The 26,048-nt window shown below is 39.4% G+C and overlaps 2 protein-coding genes across 9 annotated transcripts in view; both read left to right on the forward strand.

The window, feature by feature from the left end:
* Positions 1-11,811, forward strand: part of ATP11A (ATPase phospholipid transporting 11A) — a 117,473-nt gene extending 105,662 nt beyond the window's left edge. For 3 of the 5 annotated variants that reach the window (XM_058045072.1, XM_058045073.1, XM_058045074.1), the window contains 2 exons: positions 831-996; positions 7,584-11,811. In XM_058045072.1, coding sequence (XP_057901055.1) covers positions 831-996; positions 7,584-7,841 — 424 coding nt within the window. In that variant the 3' untranslated portion in view covers positions 7,842-11,811. Of the gene's footprint in view, positions 1-830; positions 997-2,437; positions 2,527-7,583 lie in introns of all 5 variants that reach the window. The other 2 variants (XM_058045075.1, XM_058045076.1) reach the window with 1 other exon arrangement.
* An 11,674-nt stretch (positions 11,812-23,485) lies between these two features.
* The window catches only part of MCF2L (MCF.2 cell line derived transforming sequence like), a 156,598-nt gene continuing 154,035 nt past the window's right edge, over positions 23,486-26,048 (forward strand). For 2 of the 4 annotated variants that reach the window (XM_058045001.1, XM_058045007.1), the window contains exon 1: positions 23,488-23,503. The gene's annotated coding sequence lies outside the window, so the exon portion shown is untranslated. Of the gene's footprint in view, positions 23,504-26,048 lie in introns of all 4 variants that reach the window. The other 2 variants (XM_058044996.1, XM_058044997.1) reach the window with 2 other exon arrangements.

A 26,048-nucleotide genomic window follows, 5' to 3' on the forward strand; every position in this document is an offset into this window, starting at 1 on the left:
CAGTTTGCAGAAGAGACATTTTCCCAATGGTTTTCCAACCAGCATTGCTGTGTGTTAAACATGTGACTGTGTGTATATAAAAATTAATTTCAGCTTAGTTACCTTTTTAGTGTGCAAATACTATCACTTTTTGAAAACCATCAGGAAACTGCCCTACTGGTTTTACACTGCAGTGTTGCTGCAAACTGTCCCTTGATCTTGGCTCAGTGATTATGGCCTCTGATTCCCAGTACCATACAGTGCTGGCAATGATTTTAATTTTAATGATCATCCAACTGCATGGGATGCAGAGAGGTTGGGAAGAGAAGGTATTAATAGTGTGGTTAGATAAGTATGTGGTGCATAGGATGGGGAGCATAACATGAAAGTATTAAGAGATACTTATGGGAGCCTGAGAGGTGTGAAAATAAGTATGGTTAACAAGATTAGTCTGAGGATGCACACAAAGGAGTGTGCCTTAGCAAAGACCAGGGGAATGGTGGGTGGGACACTAAGAAGAAAGGTGGAAAATACCTGGGACAAGCTAAGGGTACGTGGAAGAGCATAAACACATTAAGAATGAACTTAATTTATCTTTGCAAGGGAGAAACACTATGGCAGGGAGGGGACAGCATGATATTTCCTGCAGTCTGGAAGACAAAAGGAAGGTAGTTACCTCCAAATGGTGCATGGCTAGCACCAGCTCCCTTTGAGAAGACTGGGATGGATGAACTCCCACAAACTGGGAAACTGAACCTGAAGTATCTCACTATTGGCATAATTCTTGTATTTAATACTGTCAGCCTTTCTTTCGTGAAGTGTAAAAATTATTTTCTCTTTTTTCCTCCCAGGCCTTTTCTCAATTATCAGAGAATGTATTATGTGTTCATGCAAATGCTATCCAGTGGTCCTGCGTGGCTGGGTATAATTCTGCTCATAACTGTCAGCCTTCTTCCAGATGTTCTGAAGAAGGTCTTATGCAGGGAGTTGTGGCCTACAGCAACAGAAAGAATCCAGGTAAATAATCTTTTTCATTGTGAAGTTAGGCATTTTTTGTATTACAAGTGTCTAATCACCTAGGCCAAGGTCAGAGATGAGATTAAAGCAGAGGTTCCCCATCTGTGGTGTCTAAGCAATATGGTGAAAAATGCTGCCAGTTATTTACATGGTAGCATTAACCTGAGTCCTGGGGCAACACTTGTGCCTCCATACCAGCAACCACAGGGAAATCTGCTGATGAGGGTGCTGGGAGACAGCTACATGGCTCAACGTGATTTCTGATTTGAGGAGATAAGAAGGGCAAGGGGATTGGGATCTCCAAAAGGGTAGATAAGAGGCACTTACATCTGATAACATGCTGATGCCTGCTACAAAAACACATGTATTAAAACTGACTCATGTCTTATTTATAGTTTTTTCCTCTTATATTTCCTCTTATATTTTGCCTGTTCTGATCCATTATTTGTACATAAATGTGCCCTGCTGTACCCATGGGAAGAGTATTTTAAAATCTATTCTCTCCTTTCATCTGATCAGGCCAAAAGGAGAAATGACTGTGTAAATACAGGCAATGTCTCCTAAGGGTGGAGTGGAAGCCAGGTTCTGTGGGAACCATGGTGCCATGCTGGGGACATGAATAGAAAATGTTTCCTGTATTTTAACCCAAGTAAACTTTTATATATTATGTATGTTAGAATGTGAAGGACAGTAGGGGTGTGCTGAGCTTTAAACTTAATGTTTAAAGGCCCCTGCCCATTTCAGCCCATGAGCTGCCACCAGTAGGTTAAAAGAATGAGTTACTAGTAACAAAAGGGATTAGGTAGCATTTTGATTTTTAATTGAGAAGGTTCTTTGCATTAAGAGGAAAGTAATAAAGGAACTTCGCTACCAAGGAGAATAAAATATCCCTGTGGCAAATGTAAAACCTCTGCCACTGTTTTGTATTCCTAGAATGTACAGGTGTAATAATGCCTTACTTCAGGAAAGAATAGAGAATAGCAGGAAAGCATTCCCAGGCAGATCAGTACTTAATGTTTTTTCATTCAAAGATCTTAGATGTCATATGTACTACTTGTGGAAAGAGTTGACCTCAGTATAGATTCTGAATAGTTAATTTGAAAGTCTAAAGAGAGAGAATGAGCAAGGGTTAAGGTGAAGAAACAAGCTAGTAAATAAAAACCCCTGCTAAAGGTTTTGTGGCATTTCTTACAGACATTGTCTATTAGTACTGGAAAATGTATCAGTAGTCAAGCAGACTTTGGGCTCAACACTGACAATATTCATTTTTTAATATTTAGTCAAAGATCTGTGACTTTTAACCAGTTATATCGCTTGTGTTTCTTCTTTCCTCTCTTTGTTTCTTCCTGTCTTCCAATCCCCTTTGTCTAAATAACTGCTACCTTGCTTTAAACATAAATGATGTGCTCGGTTGCTTCCTACAATCTTCTGGGGAAATCAGACTAAACATCAGTGCCTTTCTGTTGAGCAGTCCACCATCTTTATGCTTTCTCAGACTTCAAGCAGTCTAAGTTTCTAATGGAACAAAAGGTGACTTTTTTCTGCCTTTCTGCATGCTTGGCCATTTCATTCAAAGGACTTTATAAAGTTGATCATCAGAAGTTATTTACCATACTCATTATCTCCATTTGTGATTCATGTCAACTATATTTTGAGGGATACAATTTAGTACAGCTTTTTCCTTCTGAGTATCTCAAAGATTGTATGAATTGTTGTCACAGTCCATCACTGTCACTATCAATTTTTGTCGCGGTTCTTGCTGCATTTTACAGAATGTTTCTGCCTCAGGAATCTATGATTCTTTTATCCTCATATTAATCATTGGTCTGTCTGTAGATGAATGCCTGTTGTGTTTCCATTGTACCTGAATAAGTGGGATAGTGGCCACACAAACAAGTGATAATTCTGATTAGGCTGATGTTGCTAGCATCATACAGAAAATGTGATACTGGAAATGTGACACTTAAGCAGTCTTTGGATATATTAATGTATCTTCTCTGCTGCTAGAAAATGCAGCTTTTTTCTTTTTCAAGCATGCATTTTAAAACTGAGCTTTCCTTATGTTCCCTTTTATGAAATTCTGTGCTCTTTCTAGAAAGAAAACAACTCAAGGCCTGAAAGTTCATGACACTATTTAATATAAAAGTAGAAGAAATGCTAGTAAATCTTGTTTCTCCTACAGTCTGCAAGAAAACTGTTTTTTACTTAATATTCAGAGACTGTCGGTTTCCATTGCAGATTTTAGATCTTTCTTTCTCAAGTGGTTAAGATAAAAAAATGTATTTTCTCATTTTTTCCCCCTCAAAAATAGATGGTCAATAAAATTTACTGTAATTATATAAATCAGAGGGAAAATAGAGGTTTTTTCACTATCAACAATTCTGAATAAAATTGTCTCTTAAGTGTCTTAGGATTGGTTTGAACTGAGCTTATAAAAAAGCATTCTTTATAAGTGTACTGCATTCCTAAAATGTACAGCTTTCTTATAACAAAAGGGCTTTGGGAACAACTGAAAAGATAAACATAGGACTAGTGACCATTTCCCAGGTTACTAAATTGGTTCTACTCAGCAATAAGAATACATAAAGCCTTTGAAGCAGTTCTTATACTTCCAGAGTTTTCAGTCATTTGAGAGTCACTTCAGTGTGTGGTGAGCGATTGTTTACCATCATTAACATTTGAATGTTTTTAAACATTCCACATATAGCTCTGGGGCTTTTTCAGAGAGCTTTTCTGTGATATAATATATATATATATATACATACATACAGACATATATGTGTATACAGACACATATATGTGCATACAAGTATATGTGTATATATATATGTGCATGTATATGGATATTGATATAAATATTATATACATAGGAACTGTTGTCTTTCTTGGGCTACAACATTATTTCTGCAAAAGCTTTGGAGGAATCTGTTGCCTTTTGGTAATTTTGGTCAAAATCTGCTTATTTCTTATACATGTGGTCTCTGCAACTCTGGCTCAATGACACAGACTGAATTTTGTGCTTTAACTGGTGACTGTGCAGCTGCAAGGTTTCTTTCAGCATTTACTTTTAAAAAGCAATAGGGCATTTTTTAAATATAGCAAATCTACATTGGTTATTTTTTCTTTATTCTTCTTTCATTAGTAGCAGGATTTTAGGCACTCTGTTAGGGAAAATATAAATTCAATTTAAATTATCCTATTTCCATTTTTATAATTTTCATTTTGATTGACAGTGCTTCAGCAATTCCAAGTACTTGGTAGCTGAAATACCAGGTGTTTAGTTTCTGAGCTGTAAATGACTTCTGTACTTTCATTCCTTTTAAAGAAATATTTTTCTTTTTCTCTTTGTTTTTGACTGATGATTTTTACTGTGCTTTCACTCAGTCACAAGCATGGGCCATCAGCCATGTTATGAGATCTTGACCCTTTGCTGCACCTGGGGAAACCTGGGGAAGCTTCTCTGGGATTCATCATTCTTCTGTTCCTCAGTGGCCTTAGCTGCTGTAGAACAACTGCCCTGGGTGCTCAGACAAGTGTTCACCAGCAAACTGCTGCCTTGTCTCGTGTCAGGCTCCTCCTCTGAGGGAACAAAGCAATGGATCTTGCTGTTGCAATCTTTGAATGCTGTGGAAGAAGTTTCCTTGGCAGCTCCCTGGCCCACTCTGCCCACAGTGTAATGATGGAGCTGTAAGTCAGCCTTGATGAGCACCACCCCATCACCTCCATGTGGAGCACTCCCTTGGTGTGCCAGGTGTTCTGGGGAGTGGGAAAACAGGATGTCCACTCCTTAATGTAGGATCAATTTGTACCACAGGCACCTCTCCCATTCAATGCAGGTTGTTGTTAGAGGGGCAGGACACAGAGCATGCAGTACTTAGTCAGTTTAGTGCTTTTGAGAGTAATTTTTAACAGAGTTTGAAATGGAATTAAAAACACCCTCAAATGATTAGTCTCAGGATCCAGAAATAGAAACCTTGTTTTACACTGGATAACCTTTCCATTTTAAGACTGTGAGAAAATCCATCACTTTTACAAGACTTTGCTATAACAGTTACCAAATGGTACAATTCATTCACATTTCTTGTATTCATCAAGAGTCTCACTGTTTTTCCTCATCCTTGCAGAAGAGTATGAGACATAAAAAAGGCCAAAATGCACTGCCGAGCTGCGATGGGCCACTTCTTGAAGGAAATCTTTCACCTTCCGAGCCATAATTAGATCAAAGCTAGGTAACAGTACTGTACGTGTTGCCAATTTGGATTAATTTCTTTTGGTGCTATTTACAAACCAACTGTTTCCTCCAGAGTTTTTGATGTACTTTATCAGTATTGATAAAAAACATTATGTTTTACTTGGAGAGCCTAGTTTTTGCAAGAGATGTTCCATGCCACAGGTAAGATCTTTTTGTCTTAGAAAGTTAATCATGTAAAGCAAACCAATAAATCGATATACCCATATTCATGTCCTATATAAATACATTGTATTATGTATAGGTGTTGTGTGACATTTCTTCTGTAAGAGCTGCATTCATTATTGCAGTGTGTACTCACATTACACTACAGTGTAGAATACATAAAGTCAGAGGCAATTCTTACCCAGGAGCAGTTTCTCCATCATCTTTCATGTTCTTGAGTACATATATAGACCAAATGCAGATGGTAACATGTGGAGATAACCACAGCAAGTCACTTGTGAATAGGACCTTGGGTCAGAAGAGCAGGGCTGTGCGTGTGACAGTGTCTGTCACAGTGCTGTGTTCTGTACAGACCAGGGCATTGCTGTGCTACTGCCTCAGATGAAGAGAGAAGTGTGATAGTTTAGCTGAATGTCTGAGACAGCAGCATAAGCAGTGAACTAAATTCCCCAGACATAAGGCCAGCAGAATGAAGTTATCTCCTTGCTATGCCACTGATGACAAACTAGTAAGAAGGCACACTTTTTTTTTACTGTAATGATTCTCACCTGGATGCCATGACTGTTCCAGTCCCTTCATGCTCTCCTGACCCCAGAAGCAGCACATGAGGAGCTAAGTGAAGGTGCAAAGTTAGCAGTATGTGAAAAGGACAAATGTCATGTGCTCTGTGTGCTGTATGATTTTAAAGCAACTGAAGGTAGCTGAAGTATCTGATTTGCTTTAAATGACTGTTGCACAAGTAGTAATAGAAAACACCAACTTCTTTGACTAGCTTCAGGCTTGGTAAAGGCTCTTGTCTTGGAACCATATGTAGAAAAATGCATTTTATTTTTAGAACTGTCTGTGGTAACTAAAATGCTCACTTTCTAACTCAAAGAAAAGGAAAATTAGTTACCAAACTGTATGACTACTCCCTCTTACATTTCCAAAGCAAATCTGCTGATGCGTTACTTGATTTTTATGTAATAATGTTGCTATTTGGTCTATATGTGTTTAAAAGAACCCAGGCCTCACTGTGGTGAGCAGTTTAGGAGAGTTTTGTGACCTTTCCAACAGTGTGTTTTTTAAGAGAGCTTTCAGATTACTCCAGATTATGCAAGAGTAGTGTTTCAAGTTTGTGATTGGCATTAAAGAGTAATGTTACATTGCAGCCAAAGTTCTATAAGCTACATCATTAATATTTACTTTGTGATTTTTTCCTTTTGGTGTTTAAAAGGACAAAATCACTGTGTTCTGATTAACAGGGAAGAAGGGAATGATACAGGATTAACTGATTTATGTAGCATTCATGGAGAGACTGATTAATAATATTGCTTTGAACCATGTTTATAATACATTTATATGTTAGATACCATCACAAAACCTCCATACCTCTATACCTGGAAATTATATGTGCATTTAGTGAAAAGAATTTCATAAACTCATTGGGGAAAGGCCTGTGCTAGTTTTATTTCAATTTGTGCACACCTCCAGGCTCTTGTCATGAAGCTGTGGTGTTCTGTAGTCCTGAGCATTTTCTGACTGGAAGTGCCAATTCTGCCAGAGTGACTGTGTGAGAAAGATAAATTTTAATGGACAATTAGACCAAGGTAGTGCTGAGATGTACAGTATAAATTGCCTGTATAGATGCTACACGTAACCTAAGCAAGTCTAAAATTCAGTACTGCTTAGAAGTAGGAAGCAAGTGTGTTAAACTCTGGAACCTTCCTCTTAGCACAAACTGACTGTAAAGAATTTCCTCTCTTTGAACTACCAGGCAAAGTGCTTGAATCTGTCCTGTCTTGAAATTACACAAAAGTTCAGGGATAAAAAGATGTACCAGGAGAAATTCCAAAATTAAACATAACCTTGATCTAAAACACTTTCATTTGAAGGCAGGTCTCTGTGTCTTCATCTCTTCTCTGAAGAGCCCATTATCAGGTTTGGAAGTTAAGTGTAAAATCATGCCTCGTTCTGTAGTCTTAGTATAAAACTAATCATGTTGAAACTGGTTGATTGCAAAGCAACACGAGGGATTATACTTTGACATGAAACAAATATCCAGAGTAGTGATCTAGGGAAAGGTGTTTTTATACCAAGGGGACAGTGGTCCTATAAAAGAAAACAGTTACATACTTTTGGTTCCTAGATTGTCTATTTACTGTGTATTTGTTTCTTTATTTCCCTTTAACAGAAGGCATCGAGGCACTGTCAGGAGCACATCTCGGAATTCACACCTCTTGCCTGTCTGAAAAGCCCAAGATACAGGAGCAGTGACTGCAGCAATTCCCCAGCAAGAAGGTCTAATTCTCATTCTAAAAAAGTGATGTTTACGCAGTGGAAAGGCATTGATTATTCAGTACTTCCATCTGTTTTTGGCTATTCAAATAAGCACTGGCGTTCCAGTGCAGGCTACCACTACGGTGGGTCAGGTTTGGAAACGTCCATATGACAGAACACCAAGTCAAGCCTTTAAAAACTGTGGTTTTGTTTATTTATTTTTTCAGGAAACAGATGTGTTACAGAGACATATTAAACTATATGTGGCTTTTGCAGTCTGAGGTAGTGTTGAGAAAACAGGATCAAGAGCTAGAAGTATGAACCCTTCCAGGCCAATAGGCCTCTTTTTATGTTTTGAACTACTGGAGCAATGAACAATCTGCACAGTCTGGTACTGTGAGACTGGTAGCACTAAAAATTCTCTTCATCCTGTGTCAAGACTTCTGTGTATTTACTACTTCTGTCATCTTTAGTGATTTCCTTTGTTACTTGAAGTGCAGTTTCAGTCAGTGACCTACATTTTGAGATCAACAGTTTTAATTTTAAGCTAGGAGCAATTGTCTCAGTTATCTCAAATGAAATTCTCCTAAAGCATATTTAACAAGTGCTGTTTCTGATTTTCCCATGTCCTTTTTTCTTTCTTTGCTCTTTCTGTAGAACAAACTGGTGTTTCCTCTGTGCAAATCTGCTTTCAAGAAACACTCTCTAATGTTCACTTCCTTGTAAGTGGCCAAATCAGGGCTATGTATGGTTTCGTTTAGTTTTCCCCTGTAGAAAGATAGGCAAAACAATCCTTGTGTAGAGTATGCACACACAATATGAAGTCAAGTTGGCTGTTAATCAGGTAAATATCACCAGTGTTGGTATTTACTTACAAACTGAATGTAAGCATTTTGCCTAAAACATTTTCGAATTTGTCAAAGATGCACATTACCTGGTGTTCTCACTTCCTGTCCCTATGATTGTAAAATACATATAGCAGAAAATATTACATATGAAGCTTTTTTTGACAGTTTGTTGGGGTTTTTTCTTAAAACAAGAAAAGCTGTTTTGCTGGATGAGTATCTTTTGCTATCTTGATTCATACTCTTAATTTTGATTTTTTTGTGTGCATGTATGGTTAGATTCTGGCTAATGGGCTTGGTAGATGTAGTACAAAGCACACAGCTGTTAGCTTCTGCAGGCAAACCACGAGGTGGCACACAACTGTTGACTAACAGTTGAACCACAGGTGGGATAGAGAAACTAGTATGACTGCAAGGATTCTGTTTGAATTCCCTTAAGAATGACAGCCAACTTGCACTTCTGTTTTCTCTGCTACATTTATGTTACCTTGCAGTAATTCAACTCTTAGCTGCATCCTTGTGTTGTTTCTTTAGTCCAGTGTTTTATTTTGGGGTGCAAAAATATCTGAAGCAGTAATCCGATTTCAGTCAATTTCAGCTTGGTGGTTACAGCTGGTTAATGGCCATCCTCATTCAATACCTCTGTGAGGACATTACTAAAAATGTATTTCAGTGTGAAAACAAAATACTTGGAATCAGACCCGCAGCATTTATTGGAAGACCTGGCCAAGACATTGTTAGTTGTCTTTCATGTGGACAAAGGTGGCAGAGAAAAATAATTTCCCTTTTTGTGTTTTAACAAGACAAAACAGAGGCAAAATAAGTTTACTTACTACTTTACTTTTTTAATAAGTGAAAGATCAACTTACTAGGAAATGTCTCTCACAATGTTCTGAGTAGTTTTCATATTAAACAGTGATTTATTATTAAAATGCCCTGGGTCAAATAGAGATTGTAAAGTGAGTTATGAAATCTTCAGTATACCAAAGATAACAGAATTTTACAAAGTCTAACAGTGAGCACCACAGATAAAGGTTTTTTATCATTTGACATATAGCACTTTTAAGTTTCAAAGAATATCCTTATAGCAGTAGCATTTTGAAATACATACACATGTGTGGGTGTGTGTACATGTACTTGCCATTGCAGACTTGAATGTTGGTCAGTCAGAACCGTCCCCTACATAAAACACTGGTGTATATATTTTTAAGAAGTTAATATGGGTATACATTTTATACCAGTAGCAGTGACAAATTTCTTGTGTGTAGTTAACAAATTATTTGTAATGTATTTTTTAGAAATCTTAAAATTGCCTTTGCACTGAAATATTTTTCATACTGTAGCTATTTATAAATCTGTTTTACGCATACATTTGTTAACACACCATTTCTATTTTTTTTAAGTATATGTTTTGAAGGCTTTTTTTATAACTATAAGTTTTGGCCACTTAAATTTAGCTTAGAATGGAGTTGTGGCTGAATGTTGAAATTCTAATGAATGTCAAATTAGAATACAGGTCAGTTGCTCTATGAGTCTCACCCAAGTTATTGATGTTTTGTTGGGATTTGTGGTAGCAGCGATTAGAGCGCTGTACTTGCAGTGCTATGTTATAACTGCTAGCTTTTTTACTCTATAAAGCCTCCTGCTTTTTTACTTTGTGAGTTCTATCTTTTAGCCTTAAATAAGGAAAATTTTGCTTGATATTTTTGAAAATGCTGCATTCCTGTTCTGCCTACTAACAAAGCAGTTCATTGCTAACTTCATGTGGCCCTGCACTTAGATATTGTTGACAACATTGTTCAGGCTGAAACACCTGTATACATTTGAGACATTTTAGTTAAACATGTCATTTTTTTGGAGAAAGAATGCTTGAATTTAAGTGGAAGTTTCTGCTTTGATTTAGCAATATTTTTACCTTCAAAAGTTGGTGCTGTTTGTTTGTTAAAACAGACTGTTTAATGAAATGAACATAAAACATCAACTTGGCTTCACTTTATGTGTTTTTGCTTCAGTCCCTGTTACTATTGCCATGTAAACCTAGTCCACTGCAGCAGATGTTAACTTGGGAGTTTTACTGCAAAAGATATAAAAGATGAAAAAGTAGAAATTAGATCAAAATGCATTAGAGTGTTTTATTATGGGTGGGACACTGAAAGGAGACAGATTTTTATGTATGAAGAAAAAAAAGAAAGAGGAAAAGTCCAAAAATGTATGTAACCTTCTAACTTGCCTCATTTAAATTGTTGCAGCTTTAACAGCATAATGTCTCCATAACTGCTTCTATAAATGTCTTGAAACTGGTAAGCACTAACCAAATGTATGTGAAGACTTAGAAAGTATTTCAAGCTTTTTGGCCACAGAAGCTCATATATTCCTGCAGTGGCTTGTGGCAAAAGATCTTTTTTGTTTTACCATGTACAATAATTGTTTGTTCAGCCATTTAATGTAAAAGCTTACAGTTTACTTTCTTGCTTGCATTAGCCTGTGTGTCTTGAACCAACTGGCTTGCAAAAATAAGAGGAAAAAAATAGCATAATTGAGGAACTGCACTACTTTTCTTTTGGAAGCCAGTGGGATCCTTGTGCTCATGCTACTGTCTCTGTTAAAAAAGCTTTAATGGAAATTTGTGAAAGTATTACAAAAGTGAAAACGTACATGATTCTACTTTGCAGAATAATCAAAAAATCAGTTTATATAGCTTTAATTTTTTACATTATGAAAATTCACAGGATTTCAATCTGCATTGTCTTGGACATAAATTCTGTGCTATGTACACTTTGCATTTTAGAGGTTCTTTCATGATCTAATGTAAAGTAGAATCTGCGGAAGTTGCTGTATGGAGCTGGGTTAGTTATCTCTGCTTTAAACATTAAAGATGTCTGTAGTCATCAGCACCAAATACTGACATTTATTTTAATTGAACAATTTTAGGTGCATTTATTTGAAAATAAATCAGCCTTCAAATCTAATGTTCAGATTATCCTATACTACTTCATTTATTTGATTTGAAGAGTCAATGTGTGAATATATTACTGTAAAGTTTCTTTTCAGTGCTGTTTTTAACTTTTATTTCTGTAGACAACCAAATATAACTTGTTTATATTCAGCCACATTTTGGATCCTTATGTAGAGTATATAAGCAGGAGATACAAATCTGCTTGCAATAAATATAAACATTCAAGACTGGTTTAAGTTTGCTCACAAGTAATTACAGTAATTCTAGTATGAATATGAGATGGTTTCATATTAGTCTGTAATAAAATGTAAGTACATAAAGAAAACAGAATGAGTGTTTGATTTGATTATTGAATATGTTTGTTCTCACGCTCATTTCTCATACTGGAGCGAGTCCAGCGGAGCACCACAAAAATTACAAAGGGGACTTGGAGCATCTCTCTTATGAGAGGCTGCAGGAGCTGGGCCTGTTAGTCTAGAGGAGAAGTTGTTTAGACTAGAGAAGAAAAGTCTAGAGAAGAGAAGAGAAAACTGAGAGGGGATCTCATCAATATAAGTATCTCAAAGATGGATGTCAAGAGGATGGTGCCAGGCTCTTTTCAGCAGTGCCCAGCAACAGGATGAGGTGCAGTGGCCTTAAACTGAAATAGAAGTTTCACCTCAACATGGGGAATAACTTCTTTACATTGAGAGTGGCATAGCACTAAACAGGCTGCCAAGGGGCTTGTGGAGTTTCTCATTTTGGAGACATTCAAAACCCACCTGGATACATTCCTGTTTCACCTGCTGTAGGTGACACTGCCTTGGCAGAAGGGTTGGACTGGGTGATCTCCAGAGGTCCCTTTCAGCCCTACAAGTTCTGTAATTCTATGATTTTCAGAGTGTGTTTAGCCAGCTAAAAAAGCAAATTAACAAAAAGAAATGCAAAAAAGGCTGGAACATGAGCTGGGGGATGGGGGGTTGTTCCAAAACTAATAGAAATTGGTACCGGTGCAGGAGAGCTTTGTTTCTCCTGCACAGATTAAGTGCTAAAGTTCTTTCCAAAGTAAACTCATAAGCTATACATGAGAAAGTCTGCTACGTTTCCTTGCAGTTCTGCTGTTAAGGTACCCAGACCTATTTCTCTTTTCTTTTGCAACATTGTGAATTTAAAGAAGCTAAAGTAAAAAACAATGTGCTCTGATGTCTGATTTGGTAGCAGTGTTCATATATTGTTACAGAAGAGGCTGAGTGCATGGAAAGACCATGATTTTATTTCATTTGGTGATACAATTTTACGGAACTTCCTTCAGTTTCAAAACCATTACAGGCTCCAAAGTACATTGGCTCCATCAGGGTGAAGGTATCCCAGAAAGCCTCCACAAAGCAGTTCAGGGTTTGGTCCCTCCTTCTGCTGCTCGGAGCATATGTTGAATGCTTAGGCCTTAGTTTCTTTATTAATTTTGCACTTCCCATAATAAAGGTTTCAGAGGAATGGGTTTGTATTTATATAAGATTCTTATCTAAACAATGCAAGAATGTTGTACCCATCTCCCTTTTGTACATCAAGAAATTTTGTGTTTCTACTGAATGAACTCCTAGAGAAGATAGTTTGAAGGAGCTGTGTAAATATGGAAGATGTTTTTCCCTTTATTCATGCCAAGAAGAAAAAAAATGCATAGATTGCAATTAGATAGGATATTACATTGAAACTGTTTTTGAAAAAAAATGCGATGATTGTATCTGGATTTCAGGAAGAGCACAGTACCTATACAGACATGTTACCACACAACTTCATTTTGCACATAAAATTACATTTACCTATATAAAGGAAAAAAAGGATAGAAAATCATTTAAGTGACAAACTGCATTCTCAATCAAATACCATGTGTTTTCCATTACCTTTTAAGTTATGCTCTTTTAGTAAGCTACATTATAGAATTGATTGAAAACTGACCTTTATAAGGCTCAATATTTTCTGCAATACATGCAGCAGTGCTCTGTAAAATCTTTCCTGAAGGTTATCTTGATGTGAAGTGAGGTAGGTTGGAGACAGACTGAAGTTCCTTGGTTTTGTTTTTCAAATATTCCGATTTCCTCAAGTGATACTCTACAGGAATTTAGAAACAGTATTTGACTATTCTATAAAAGCTTTGTTGTTGTGTGTTTCCACTGCACATACAGGTGTATTCATTTTCATGTTATTCAAATGCTAAAGCAAAACCCATACGCATTTAAAGGCTTCATTTACACTAGGAAGTGATAAGAGAGTGATAAAACCAAATATATCCATTAACTCCCTTCATTATGCAGATCAGTTTATCAGGTGCCTAATGTCCCAATCTAGGTTTAAAAGGTTTTTTAAAAGAAAATGGCACTATGTGATCTTTCTTTGTTAACTGGCAAGTCTGCAGTAAATTAATAATGTTGAGTGTTAATCATTTAACTGTTGGTTTTCCATTTAAAAGTGACAAACAGTATTCAATTTTAAACCACCAAAAGGCTTGTTGTTTTCCATTATTCATTCCGGTCAAGAAATCTCATGGTGCATTATGCTTTTAAAAATACATAGGATGCAGTGTCCTGCTAGGTACAGAGGCTTCCTATTCAGGGAGAACTGCTGAGTTTCTTATTTAATGTGGAAAAACTGATCTGTTTTTCTTCCTAACAAAATAAGGAATGTAAATATTTTTTTTCAAAAGTAGATCAACAACTTACCTTGAGATTTCAGACATCTTCTGTAAAGATTCTTCATGGTGAAATGTTAACCAAATTTGAAAGCTCTGAATCTTGCTATCTAATAAACACTGAGCTCTAGAAGAGAAGGAAAACAAATCCTGGTCCATGGATCAAGCCATCAAATGGTATGCTGATTTTTATTTCAGATAACACTTTCAACCAAGTAGCCAGCCTATAAGAGCATTTTTCTAGGAAGTACTGAAGAGACTGCTTCTAGGATGAACAAAATCGCTAGAGAAAGTGGTCAGTATTAATTAGGTGGAAATCTAATTGTTTATTCCCAGCTATGAGGAGGTAGTGTGTATAAGTTCATTCTACGTTATAGCCCAGAAATAAATATTTCTCCTCCTGTGTGCTTTCAGGCACAACATCACAAAGCTTAACACTGATGCAGTGATAGAGCTCAGTAACAGTTGGATTCACTTGGCTTTTACGTGACTCTTCTTAGAAAGTCCAAATTTTGCACTAGTTTAGCACAAAAGCCATGTTTGTGCATCATTGTGCTGAAAGGAACTGGTCCAGATGGGAAAAAGCTGAAGATGCTTCCACTGTAGATTGCACTGGAACATAAGTCAGGCTTCTCTCTCTTCTCAAATGCAGCACACAGCAGATGATTTGGAATCCACTTTTCTTGAATTGTCCATCTGGAGTTTAACTTTTAAAGTTTCAAACTTTATTGTCCATTCAACTCTTGTTCTCCCTATGGTGGAAATGGCATACATATGTTTACGTTTCCCCTTGCCTCTTACCTGGCATGCTGGGGCCTGGTGGATTGCAGGGGTCCCAGGACAAGGGAAGAGACAAGAATCTGACTCCATGCTTCAGAAGGCTGATTTATTATTTTATGATATATATATTATATTAAAAGTAAATTATATATTAAAAATATACTACAATAATAGAATAAATTATTTCATCAGAAGGCTAGCAAGGAAAGGGAAGGAACAATAATAAAATCTTGTGACTGACCAGACAGTCTGATACTGCTGGACTGTGACTGGCCATCAATTAGAAACAACCACATGAGTCCAATCACAGATGCACCTGTTGCATTCCACAGCAGCAGATAATTGTTATTTACATTTTGTTCTTGAGGCCTCTCAGCTTCTCAGGAGAAAAAATCCTAAGGAAAGGATTTCTCATAAAATGTGTCTGTGACACTGGGGTACCTCCCTTTCCCCTAGAAGTCTGTGTAACATACCATACTTAATTCTGAAAGGAAAACCCCCCATTCCTTTTATGATTGGGCAAACTTAGTTCCATGCATTTTAACAAGAGTTGATCTCTCTTTTTAATACTCTCTCAGAGGAATATTCAGCAGGCAAACCAGCAGATCTGAAGTAACGTGGTCACCACCACAATGGTTACGTGCCTTGGTTGCTTTTACACAAAAAGTACTTGATCATGTGCACATAAACACACAAATCTGTGTGTCCCCATCTCATGTGGGACATAATCACTCATCTTCATGCTGCTTTTCCCAGGCCTCTTTCTCAGCAAATTACCTCTCAAAGTAAGCTCATCCATCCTTTTCTTTACTGAAATTGGGCATGTGTGAGAAGTTAACCTTCTCCCTACTAAGTCTATTCATGCAAACTGTTTCAAAGGGTACATGGTCTCATGGGACTCACTAAATTTTGTTTTTCTCATAAAAAAATGTGATTTGAAGGTATTGGGAAAAAAAGGAATTTTTAATGCAGTTAATTTATTGCAAACTACCTGTGTCCTACAATTTTTTCTTGTCAAGAGAAAAGGTCTGTTTTCATACATACCCAAAGATTTTAAGCTAAAATAGAAAGGGAATGGCTATTTAAATTCTAATACCACTGCCACCAAGGAAATTCTTATCCATATTAAAAAGATAAAATTCACTCTGACCTCCTCCTGATCTGGTTCTGCATCAATCATAATTATATCCTTCAATCAACTTTGGGAAATATGCCATTACCCTGAGTTTATGAGTATCTGGATAGTCTATATCCTATCTGAATCCCATATCTGTTATTATTGTTATTACTATTCCTTATCCTATCCGAATAATGCACTTAACTTTGGCATCTTCTATATCCAGAGGTAGTTCATGAGAACCATCTGTCAACGCTTTATTTCCAAATGTGTATGAACACTGAAATGCAGAAAGTTGAGATATATCTTAATTTCACTGGCAACTAATCCTCTCCTTCAAGGAGGCTCCACCCTGACTCATGGTTTAAGAGTTGTTGCTAGAAGCTACTTGTGTTTTCCATGAGGTTAATTGCCAACCATACTATTAACCTTTTAACTGCTTCAGGCTATGAAGATTTACATTCCCCTTACATTTCACAGAGATGCACACTTACCAATCCTGATGTAATTAATTTTATATCCAGGTATTGAGCCAAGACACTTAAGTTTGGAATTCTCCTGATTTAGAGAGAAAAGTGGATGTTGTGCAAAAAGCCCAAGCTACTGCTGCCAGGCACTATAAATCCCACAATACTCATCACTGATGTGTTTTCTCATCTCTGTGTGAACACTACAGGAGTTACATGAAAGTATGTCAGCTTGGGAGTTAGGAAAGTTAATTAGAGTGGCATAAAAATAAATTTCACTGATCCACAATAGAGTTCAGACATCCTCTCATGTGGATTGACCTATAAATCTGATGAATGTTCATTTGAACATTTGCCTGCACCTCACCTTTTACATTACTGTTCACAGACATTTCATCTTTCTGCCACGCCATACCACTCTTCTTACAGAGTTCATGGGCTGCAAATCCATTTATTCTCTCTACCACCACATCAGATGTACTCAAAACTAACATGCTGTAATAATATTTTTAAAGGCCATGGTTTTTCTTCAATCCCAAACAATCTCTTTCCTTTACTGTGAGTCTTCATTGTTTCATTTCAGTTGTTTCTTGGTGCCCAGCCCAAAATTCTGACCTAGATCGTGTTTCCCACAGAACAAGACAGGAGCACCTGTGACTTTGAAATTCCTGCTTCACATACTGCAAACCAAAGCACACCATGTTTCTAGTCCCAGGAACTTTTCCAGTCCCCTCTCCCTCTCTGCCTCTTCTCTGCACAAGCAGAATTAAGTGGGAGTTGTGTATTTGGAAACTCAACCTCAAAATATGATCCAAGAAGCCAAATTGAGGTTCAGACACTTACAGCTGTTTGTGTTAAATGCAGGTGTCTAAGCTCCCATTACAGCCAGCAGGAGATTTTCTGTTGGGTGAAATAAAAACAAATAGTACCTGCAACATGTTTTTAATCATGACATTCAGCCCAAGTACTTTAGTATGTATTGTATTTATTGTATTTGTTTGCACGTGTTTGCATTTACTGTCTCATTTACTGGAAATAAGCATAGTGAACTCCATTAATTATTTCAATTTTAATTTTTTTAAGCTGTTGGGGAAAGCTCAGGAAAAAAGTAACCACGAGGGAGAGAAAACATACATGCCAAAGGATGTTCTGCATCCATGACAAAGAACAAACCCATAGAATATTCTTGGTGCTTTCTGTCACTATGACAACAAAGACACGGAGACAGAAAATTTGCAATGTGAACAGCAAAGGTAGATTTTGGGGCTCTTGCACAAGCCATTAGTGGGATGAACGTGCAGCTTCACTCTCCCATATGAATTTTGCTGCTTGTGGCCATGTCCCCAGTACACATTCTAGGGTTCATTTATTCAGCTGGCAAGGTCTGGACCTTGCAGCCTGAAGCTGTAGAGTTTTGTAGGACCAAAGCATCTTCAGAATCCCAAATCTCTAGCCAGGGAATCTTCCTCCTTCCATTCAGACACTTGGGGCTACAGGCAGATCTCCCAGTCCTCCCAATACCTTTAACAGCTGTGGGACTCTAACAGGAGACCTCATCTGGCTTGTTACCCTGAAAGGAAGGAAGGGAGGAGAGGAAAGAGGATCATGTGCTCCACAAGTCAGATATGTTCCAGGAGTGGTGGAAGAGTCTGACTCTGTGCCAACCACCCAGGTAAACAACAGGACAGATTTTCCACAGCCACTTCCAGAATGAATATTTGCTAAATCAAAATATGGGGAATGCTTGCCCTGAAGATTTCCCTGTACATGCAGGAAACCACCTCCTGTCTTGTGACAGGCATTTAAGATTGCATTGCTCTTTCAGGCCCTTTCTGGAAGCTCTGCTGTGCAGGGTAGCCATGGCACATCAGCTGCACAAACTCTGCTTGCTCTTTGCTGCTACTGCTGTCCACAGTGTTGGTTCATTTAGAATGGAAAAGTACAAAAAAACCCCAACAAATAACCTTTAAGATTTGAAAAGATCAGAAGAGTTTTTTAATCTGTCCTTTTAAAGCCATGCAAATGGGAGGCTCTCTCCACATTTGCTGTAGTTTCCCTTGGTCCCCACTCTTGATGATATGGGTTTCCTAGTACCACCAAAGGATTCTCCTTTTATTACCTGATTCCCTGGAGATAACGTTTGTCCTGGTTTATTCATTCCTCATACATCTTACAAGACTGGAGTGCAGCTCCACTTTTTTTCCAGTGACTGGTTCAGAGAATTATGGCAATAAATGGTAGATTTGCAAAGGATGACTTAATCTCCAGAATTCTGTGTGTCATCTCACAAGTAGTGACAAGAAGTCTCTTATTGGACCATCTGGTTTTTAAATCCCAAGCTTGTACACTTTACACGTTTTTTTCAATAAGCAGAGTTCAGGGATGGCATCAAAGTGCAGTTGGTGTGCAAAGCTTTTTCCTTGTAGCTAATTAGCTTTCTTACTATTCACTGCACATATTTGAGTGTCTTGTCCATTTGATTCCTGCCCAAGCCAGTTCCTTTGCCATTTGTTATGGCAGTTGTTCTGTGTTTCATCAAGAACTCTGGTGGACACAAAAGGAGTATCCAGCCATAACAAGCTGAACATTCCACTGCACCCTTTGGATAAAATCTAATTTACTATAGGCTAAAAGGATGACCATGGCCTCTGCTGGTATTTGTAGCACATTCAGCTTGAATTTTCAGCCTTAGAGTAACCCTGAAATCAAGAGTCTTCTAATATTTATGGAGAGACATGTTATTTTTACTGAGCTCCTAGGATTTGCATTAAATTAAATATTTCATACCAGAGAAAGAAGAATTTCTGGAGATACTTTAAGCCATCAGAAAGCAGAGTATGATTGCAATAGTGTTCCCTGAACCTATGAGTCATGTTAATGTTGATGGTGTAAAAAGAAGACAGGCTAGATTTTCTACTAACATATTTTGCTCACATCTTGTAAAAACATGATATTGTGCAGCTTACCAATGGGATTCTCTAAAGTCTTGACTTCCTTTTCCCAGTTTATTCACATTTTCACTATATTTGCCATTAATAAAATTTTCAGCCCTGTGTTTTACCTCTGTTGCTCAGTTTGGGGGTTTTTTAGACTGCCTTAATTTTAATCAGAATTGGTTTAAATAATTCACTAATATTTGCTAAAATTATAAAGAAAAGACTCATTGTCAATTTATGTAAAAAAAAAAAATTGCTCTTGCCTGTATCCAGTCATTACTATTTTATTCTTGGTATGTTTCAAAAATCTCCTTAACTTACCTTGGAGAACTTCTGCAAATAACAGCTTTGAGTCTTAGTTTTATTATTTTTTCTCAGTACATTTCTATGATTTTACAGAGTTTCTGATTCTGTACAAGTTGTGGTTCAGACCAGTTGCTCAATAAAGGTCTCAGATTTTTTGACAGACCCAATTCATGTAATCTGTTCCTGAAAGCAAACTGGTTGTCATTTTGTAGCCCCTCCAGACTTCATAACTGGCAGAAACAGGTACAGCTGATACTAAGAAAATTTCATGCCACAGTGCCATAGTTAGTTCTGCTCTCACTTGAATTACGTGCACATGATATGATTCCCTATTTAGATTCCTTTGTACATCTCTTCTTACTCCTTGAGATTTAAAGTAACAGAATGACAGAATGGATTAATTTGGAAAAAGCCTCTGAGATCATCAAGTCCACCACGTGACCGAACACCACCTTGTCAAGTGGACCATGGCACCAAGTGCCACATCCAGTTTTTCCTTAAACATCTCCAGGACAGTGACTCCAACACCACCCTGGGCAGCCCATTCCAATGCCTTTTCACCCTTTCTGTGAAAACTTTTTTCCTAATGCCCAACCTAAACCTCCTCTGGTGCAACTTAAAACTGTGTCCTAAACGTGTACTCTAGAGTGTTGTTCTGGACAATTTTGGCAACAGACAGAGGGCACTAGGTCAGGAGAAGTTAATTCCTGGAGTAAAGGGCCTTCCTTCACTAAAAATAGTGTCTTCTGCCTTCCCAGCCAGACTCCCAAAACACAGCTATGTCAGTGAGTCTCAAACACCTTGCAGAGTTTATCCACAGTCCTCAACATTTGTGCGAGAGATGAGCGAGTTTGGTCCTCTGTTCTCATTAGATCCTTCTGGTCTTGTCCAAGCTTTTGTGTAAGCTGAAAAAAGGAATTATCAACACTAGCCCCATATTAATTTATAAACTTTAATTTATAATTTAATCTAATTATAAACTTTCACACTGACAGCATCAGAAATAACATGTATATGTGTGTGAAGGAGGTGCTCTGTGGTACAATCTTTGCTAAAGCCATAATACTTCACTGGTTTACAATTCCTAGGAATCCCACCCTACTGCTCATATTTAGGACAGATATTTTAAGAAAATTCAACCTCTTTCCAACCTGCTTTTACCTTCAGCTGTTGTAATGTGAAAGCACACATTTGCTCTAGTGACTTACTTTCCTTCTTTATTAATTTCTTCAGACCTAAATGCCATCTGTTCTTGACATTTGCTTGAAACTTAACTGGTCCTGCTGAAATTTGCCCCAGCTTCTTAGCATTAGTCAAAACAAAAGTATTTTCCATGGAGTAAGCATTCTTATAAAAGCCAATGTTGTATTAATGAATATATTTTACTTAATGTAGAAGAAATAACATTTCTGACTCTATTAATAATAAAAGTCTGTTCATAATATGATGCATTTCTTCCATAAACTCTGATAACTGCTAGCCAATGCAACTGTATGTTTGAGCAAAGATTTCTGCAGAAGTCCTGCTCAATGAATAAAATGCTCAGATCTTCAGTCTGACTTCTCACTGCTTGACTCCAGCCAGTGCCTGAGGTTCTGCTGTGACACAGAACACAGCAGGAATCACAAAAGTCAAAAGCCTCATGTTACTACTAGCAAAAAAAGCAGGTCAGGAACCGTCCTTTGGCACAGGAACCAGCTGGCACAACATGGCTTTCATACACACAACTAAACTCTTATCTCCTGAAATAGGTCAGTTGCACACAGACAGTCTGCTGGGAACGGCCCTGGCACACACAGACCCTTGAGCTGTGCCACAGGGACTGCTGCTTGCTAGGACACCACCACCCAGGGGACACTGCAGAGGATGACCAGTGCAGTGCTTCAATCCTGAACCCCAGACCTATTTAGTTTACTGCTGTAGGGGTAGCTATAGGGATAGAGAGCAAAAAATGCCTGCAACACCAAATGGAACTGAAATCTAAATTGTAAGTTTGATTGCTGCCTCCCTTGTGCTTCAGAGACTTCTTTCAAAGCTATTTTTGACAGTATCTCCAAATGAAGGCATCCTCTTGCTCTTTCATGTCATCATTAATTGGCCCTTTTCCCTGGACAACCAAACAGATCTTTTCAACCAACACTGAAAATATTCTGTGAGGTTCTGAAAAAAATATGAAAACAGTGATCTATCTGAATCTGCACTTTCTGTCCGTGGTCCCCTGCTTCACAGTGAAGTGTCACAGGGTCACTCTTCCCCATGACACACTGGAGCAAATCTCATGGAGAACAGACCATGGCTGCTGCCAAGCTGACTTGGTTACCTACTTGCATCTCAGGTTATGTTTGATCCACATTTTGGGCTAAGCTGCCCTTAGAAGCTGCTAGATACCAAGATCTTGTTTCTGTAAGCCATTTCCTGACACTACTCTGGGTCATTTGGCTTCAAGAAAGAGCATTTCAGGTTATTAGGGAGACAAGTGTACACCACATATCTCTGTCATCTGGTATATTTCTCAAAATCAGAAGCCTCTAGCTCAAGAAATAGGAAGTGTACGAAATATGTGCTAGCCCTACTTCTGTCCTCAGCTCTGGAATATTTTTCCTGAAAAAATTAGTGTCTAAAACTTGCAGTTGCAGTATCATGAACTGCATATCCCTGTTGCAGGAGGGGTGGAGAGAGCAGCATTCAAGACTGCTGACTGTGTGAGTGGAGATAGGGAAAGCCTGTGGCCAGTTAGGGACACACCTTGTGTGCTTCCTACTAAGCACACATCTCTGCAGCTCCCATTTCTCACATGTTTGTACACACAGCACACAAAAGCACATGCTCTGCATTGTTTTGCTTAAAAGCAAAGATTTTAATGCTTGGGGGTACCTGAATAAAAAAGAAAATACCTGTTGTTTACTGGCTTGTTGCCTTTTTTTCCCCTCTCTTTTTGTAATGGGAAAACAAATCCACTTCCAGCTGTTCAATTGTCTGATCAAGATGTAAACACAAGAAGTGCTGTTACCTTCGTATACACATTCCTGTAATAGCAAAACAAAACGCGGGGAGCCAAACACTGAAACACCAGGAAACATCACAACTGAGGCTGTAAAACTTCACATGGCACACGGTGTTCTCTGCTATTGCAGAACCAGGGTTCAGGTTGGAAAAGACCTCCAAGATCATCAAGTCCAACCTTAGACCCAGCACTGCTACTAAACCATGTCCTGAAGTGGCACAGTTCCCCAAAAGATGAGGCGATACTCTACAGGTAGCAGTAGCTTTCCTGGAAATACTCACTTTTCACTGAGGAAGGCACACAAAGCGCTCAGTGCAGAGAGCCCTCGCTGCCCTTCAGGGAGCACCTGTCCTTCAGGGAGCGGCCCGCGGCGAGGAGCGGCGGTGCCTCCCGGCCCCGACAGGTGCTCGAGGTGAGCGGGGCTGGGGCGGGGACGAGCCCTGCGCTCCCCTCCCTCCCTCCCTCGCCCCGCCACACAAAGGGCCCCGCCGCCGCCCGCAGAGCCCGCACGGGGCGGGGGATGCCGGTGCCGGGCCCAGGACCGGAGCCCGGACAAAAGGCAGCCCCTCTCCACCGCCTCCCGCCCGCGGGCGGGGCCCGGCGGCGCCTCCCCCGCACTCCATCCCATCGCATCTCATCCCGCTCCTTCCCTCCCTGCGGTGCCGCGGGCCCCGGCGGGAGGCGCTGCCCCACTCGCCCGGCTGAGCTGCTGAGCGCCGGCGGCAGCGGCCACCTGGTCCTGCGGGCAGGGCGGCGAGGTGAGTGAGGCGGGCGCCTCATGGCCGCGGGAGCCGGGCGGGGCGGCGGGGCCGGGCTGGGCCGCACCCCGGGGCAGCCGCGCGTGAGGGGCGGCGCGGCCGCTCCGCGCTCACCGGCGCTCACCGGCACTCACCGGCTCTGCCCTGCCGGGCGCCGTGCCGCTCCCCGCCTCTCCGGTTTGCCCTCCTCAGTGTGGGCTCTGCCTCTCCGGTTTGCCCTCCTCAGTGTCGGCGGCGCTGGGTCCGGGCTGGGGGAGGAAGCCGAACAAAGGCAGGCACGGTAACCTGCCTGCAAACGAGCGGGCAAATAAAAACGTGGCGCTCGGCACGGGATGCCCTCTCCTTTGAGGGGCGTGGGGGAAGCCGCGGCTGCCCCTGCCCTGCCCGGGTTCCAGCAGCGCTTGTGCCCTTGGGGCTGCTTCCCCGAGTTACATCCCCGAGTTGTAGCCCCGAGCTGGAGAAACAAAGCGGTCCGCTGGTATCAAGAAGGTGTTTTAGATGCGGGGTGCTGTTGGCTGGTGTTACCTGCAATGGTTAATCACAGCGACTATAAAAGAGGATGTTTCTGCCGCTTGTGGTGTTTATTTCCCTTTGTATTTCACTGGGGCTGCACTATTAAAATAAATTTGCTGGTTATGTTTGTAGATTTGTTGATGGTTTTGTTGTTTTGGGTTTATTTTTTGTTTGTGGGTTTTGTTTTTGTTTTTATTTCTATTTCTTTTGTATCTACAAGAGGAAGGAGATTTAAGTGTTTGTAATCTAAAAACAAGAAATAAAGGTTTATTTAAAGATATTTTTAGCCAAAAACCTTGAAAAAGAATTTAAAACTTTATCTCGATAGACTTGGCAATGGCAAGAGCCTGTTTGCTCTTGCAAGCCCTTTACTTCCTTCATAGAGCCAGTTTGATTTAGTGATTTCAGAATGACTGAGACTGTGACTAGCAGAGAAATAGAAAAACTCAGAAAGCAAATAAATAGAAGTCAATTTTTTTTTTCTTTAAGATCTTTTGTAGGTTACCTTTTAATGATAATCATAAGCCCTTTTTGGAGTTTATTAGTCAAACAGAGCTTTTCTGGCTTGGGGAGTGGAACAGTCAGTTTAATGTTCAGCAGCAGGCTCTGTGTTTATTAAAGGTACTTACCCTGTGCAAGTTTAGTTAGCATGTTGAAAGAGAAAAAATGCTATTCTGAACAGAAGTAAGCATCATTTTAGTAGGAGGGGAGAGGAAAAACATTTGTTGTGGACCCTAATTCAAGAGGGTGCTAAAGCACATGTCCAATAAAGGCACAGTGGTAGGGTAGGGAATTGGACATTGTTTTTGTACTTGATGTTGCATGTCCTTTTCTTGTGTTTTGGGCCTGGCTGCTACCACACAACCCTCTTGTCCATTCTTATCCCTTCTGTAGGGAGGTCTGGGTCATGCACGTGGTTTTTTTTTTTTTTGTGTTGAACTTTGCAATTCTTGGGTTTCAGATGGCTTCCAGAAGTTATATGCTTCACTGATTTGGCACTGGACTGTACAAAAGTAATTACAGAAGTTGTGTGGAAAAGCCTTTTTTCTTTTTTTTTAATGATGGAGGTCTGTAAAATCAGTCTTGAAGGCAGCCACCTGTGTGCAGTGTTGAGGCTTTGCAGGAGCTTCAAAATAGCTACCAGGTTTAATCGTCTTAAAACATGCATCTGCTTGGAACTTCAAATGCAGTGCTCCTTTCTCAATTAAAGCTGTCAGTTGCTGTTTCTAACAAAATTACACTGTTGGGTAAATCTATAACAACTTCATTAGGAAGTATTCATCATGGTTACTTAACAGGAAATTAAACCTGAGTAGATTGGAAGAGAACTTGCCTCCTCTTTCCTAAAGCATTACCTTTACCTTGCACTTAGGCGCAGCAAATTCTGCAGGCACAGGACACGGGCAGTGCTCTCCATCTCTGTAGGCAGGCAGCTGGGGAAGATTTCTTGAGCCTTAGGAAACCTCAGCCATGCCTTTTTTTTCCTTCTGTGTGTGTGATGGTAAAAGACTGAATGCTGAAGCCACGAGTCTTGCGGGTTTTCTTGGTGGGTTATTGCAAACTGCTTTTGATCTGCCACAAGATGGGTTTGGGAGGGGTGGGAGTGGGAGGAGGAAGAGAGGGGACATGTGGAGTAGATGTTCTGTGAGCCCTTTGAAACTGGACACCTATTATATGTTTGTCAGCAAGTTGGTGGTATGAAGTGACCCAAGTGATCTCTCAGGGACCCGTGTCCTCTAAGCTGAGCAGAGCACGTACTCCTGTTTTACGGTCACTGAACAAAGGCACTCTCCTTGGAGCTTTGTGCAGGGAAAGATCTTAGATGTTCCAAGGTCTGATTTCAAGAGAAAACTGCTAATACTGTGGTGCTTGTTCCCATGATAAATAAATTAAAAATCAGAACATGCCATGTACTCCCTGACCTTCAGAAAGCAGCATGTATTTTTCTTCTTTCAGCTGAATTAGTCTGGGAGTTGGGATTTGTGTGCTTGGTCACAAGTACCTCTGAGTTAAACAAATGGGATTTGTGTAG

The sequence above is a fragment of the Melospiza georgiana genome, chromosome 2 (genome assembly GCF_028018845.1).
Source record: "Melospiza georgiana isolate bMelGeo1 chromosome 2, bMelGeo1.pri, whole genome shotgun sequence".
Lineage (NCBI taxonomy): Eukaryota > Metazoa > Chordata > Aves > Passeriformes > Passerellidae > Melospiza > Melospiza georgiana.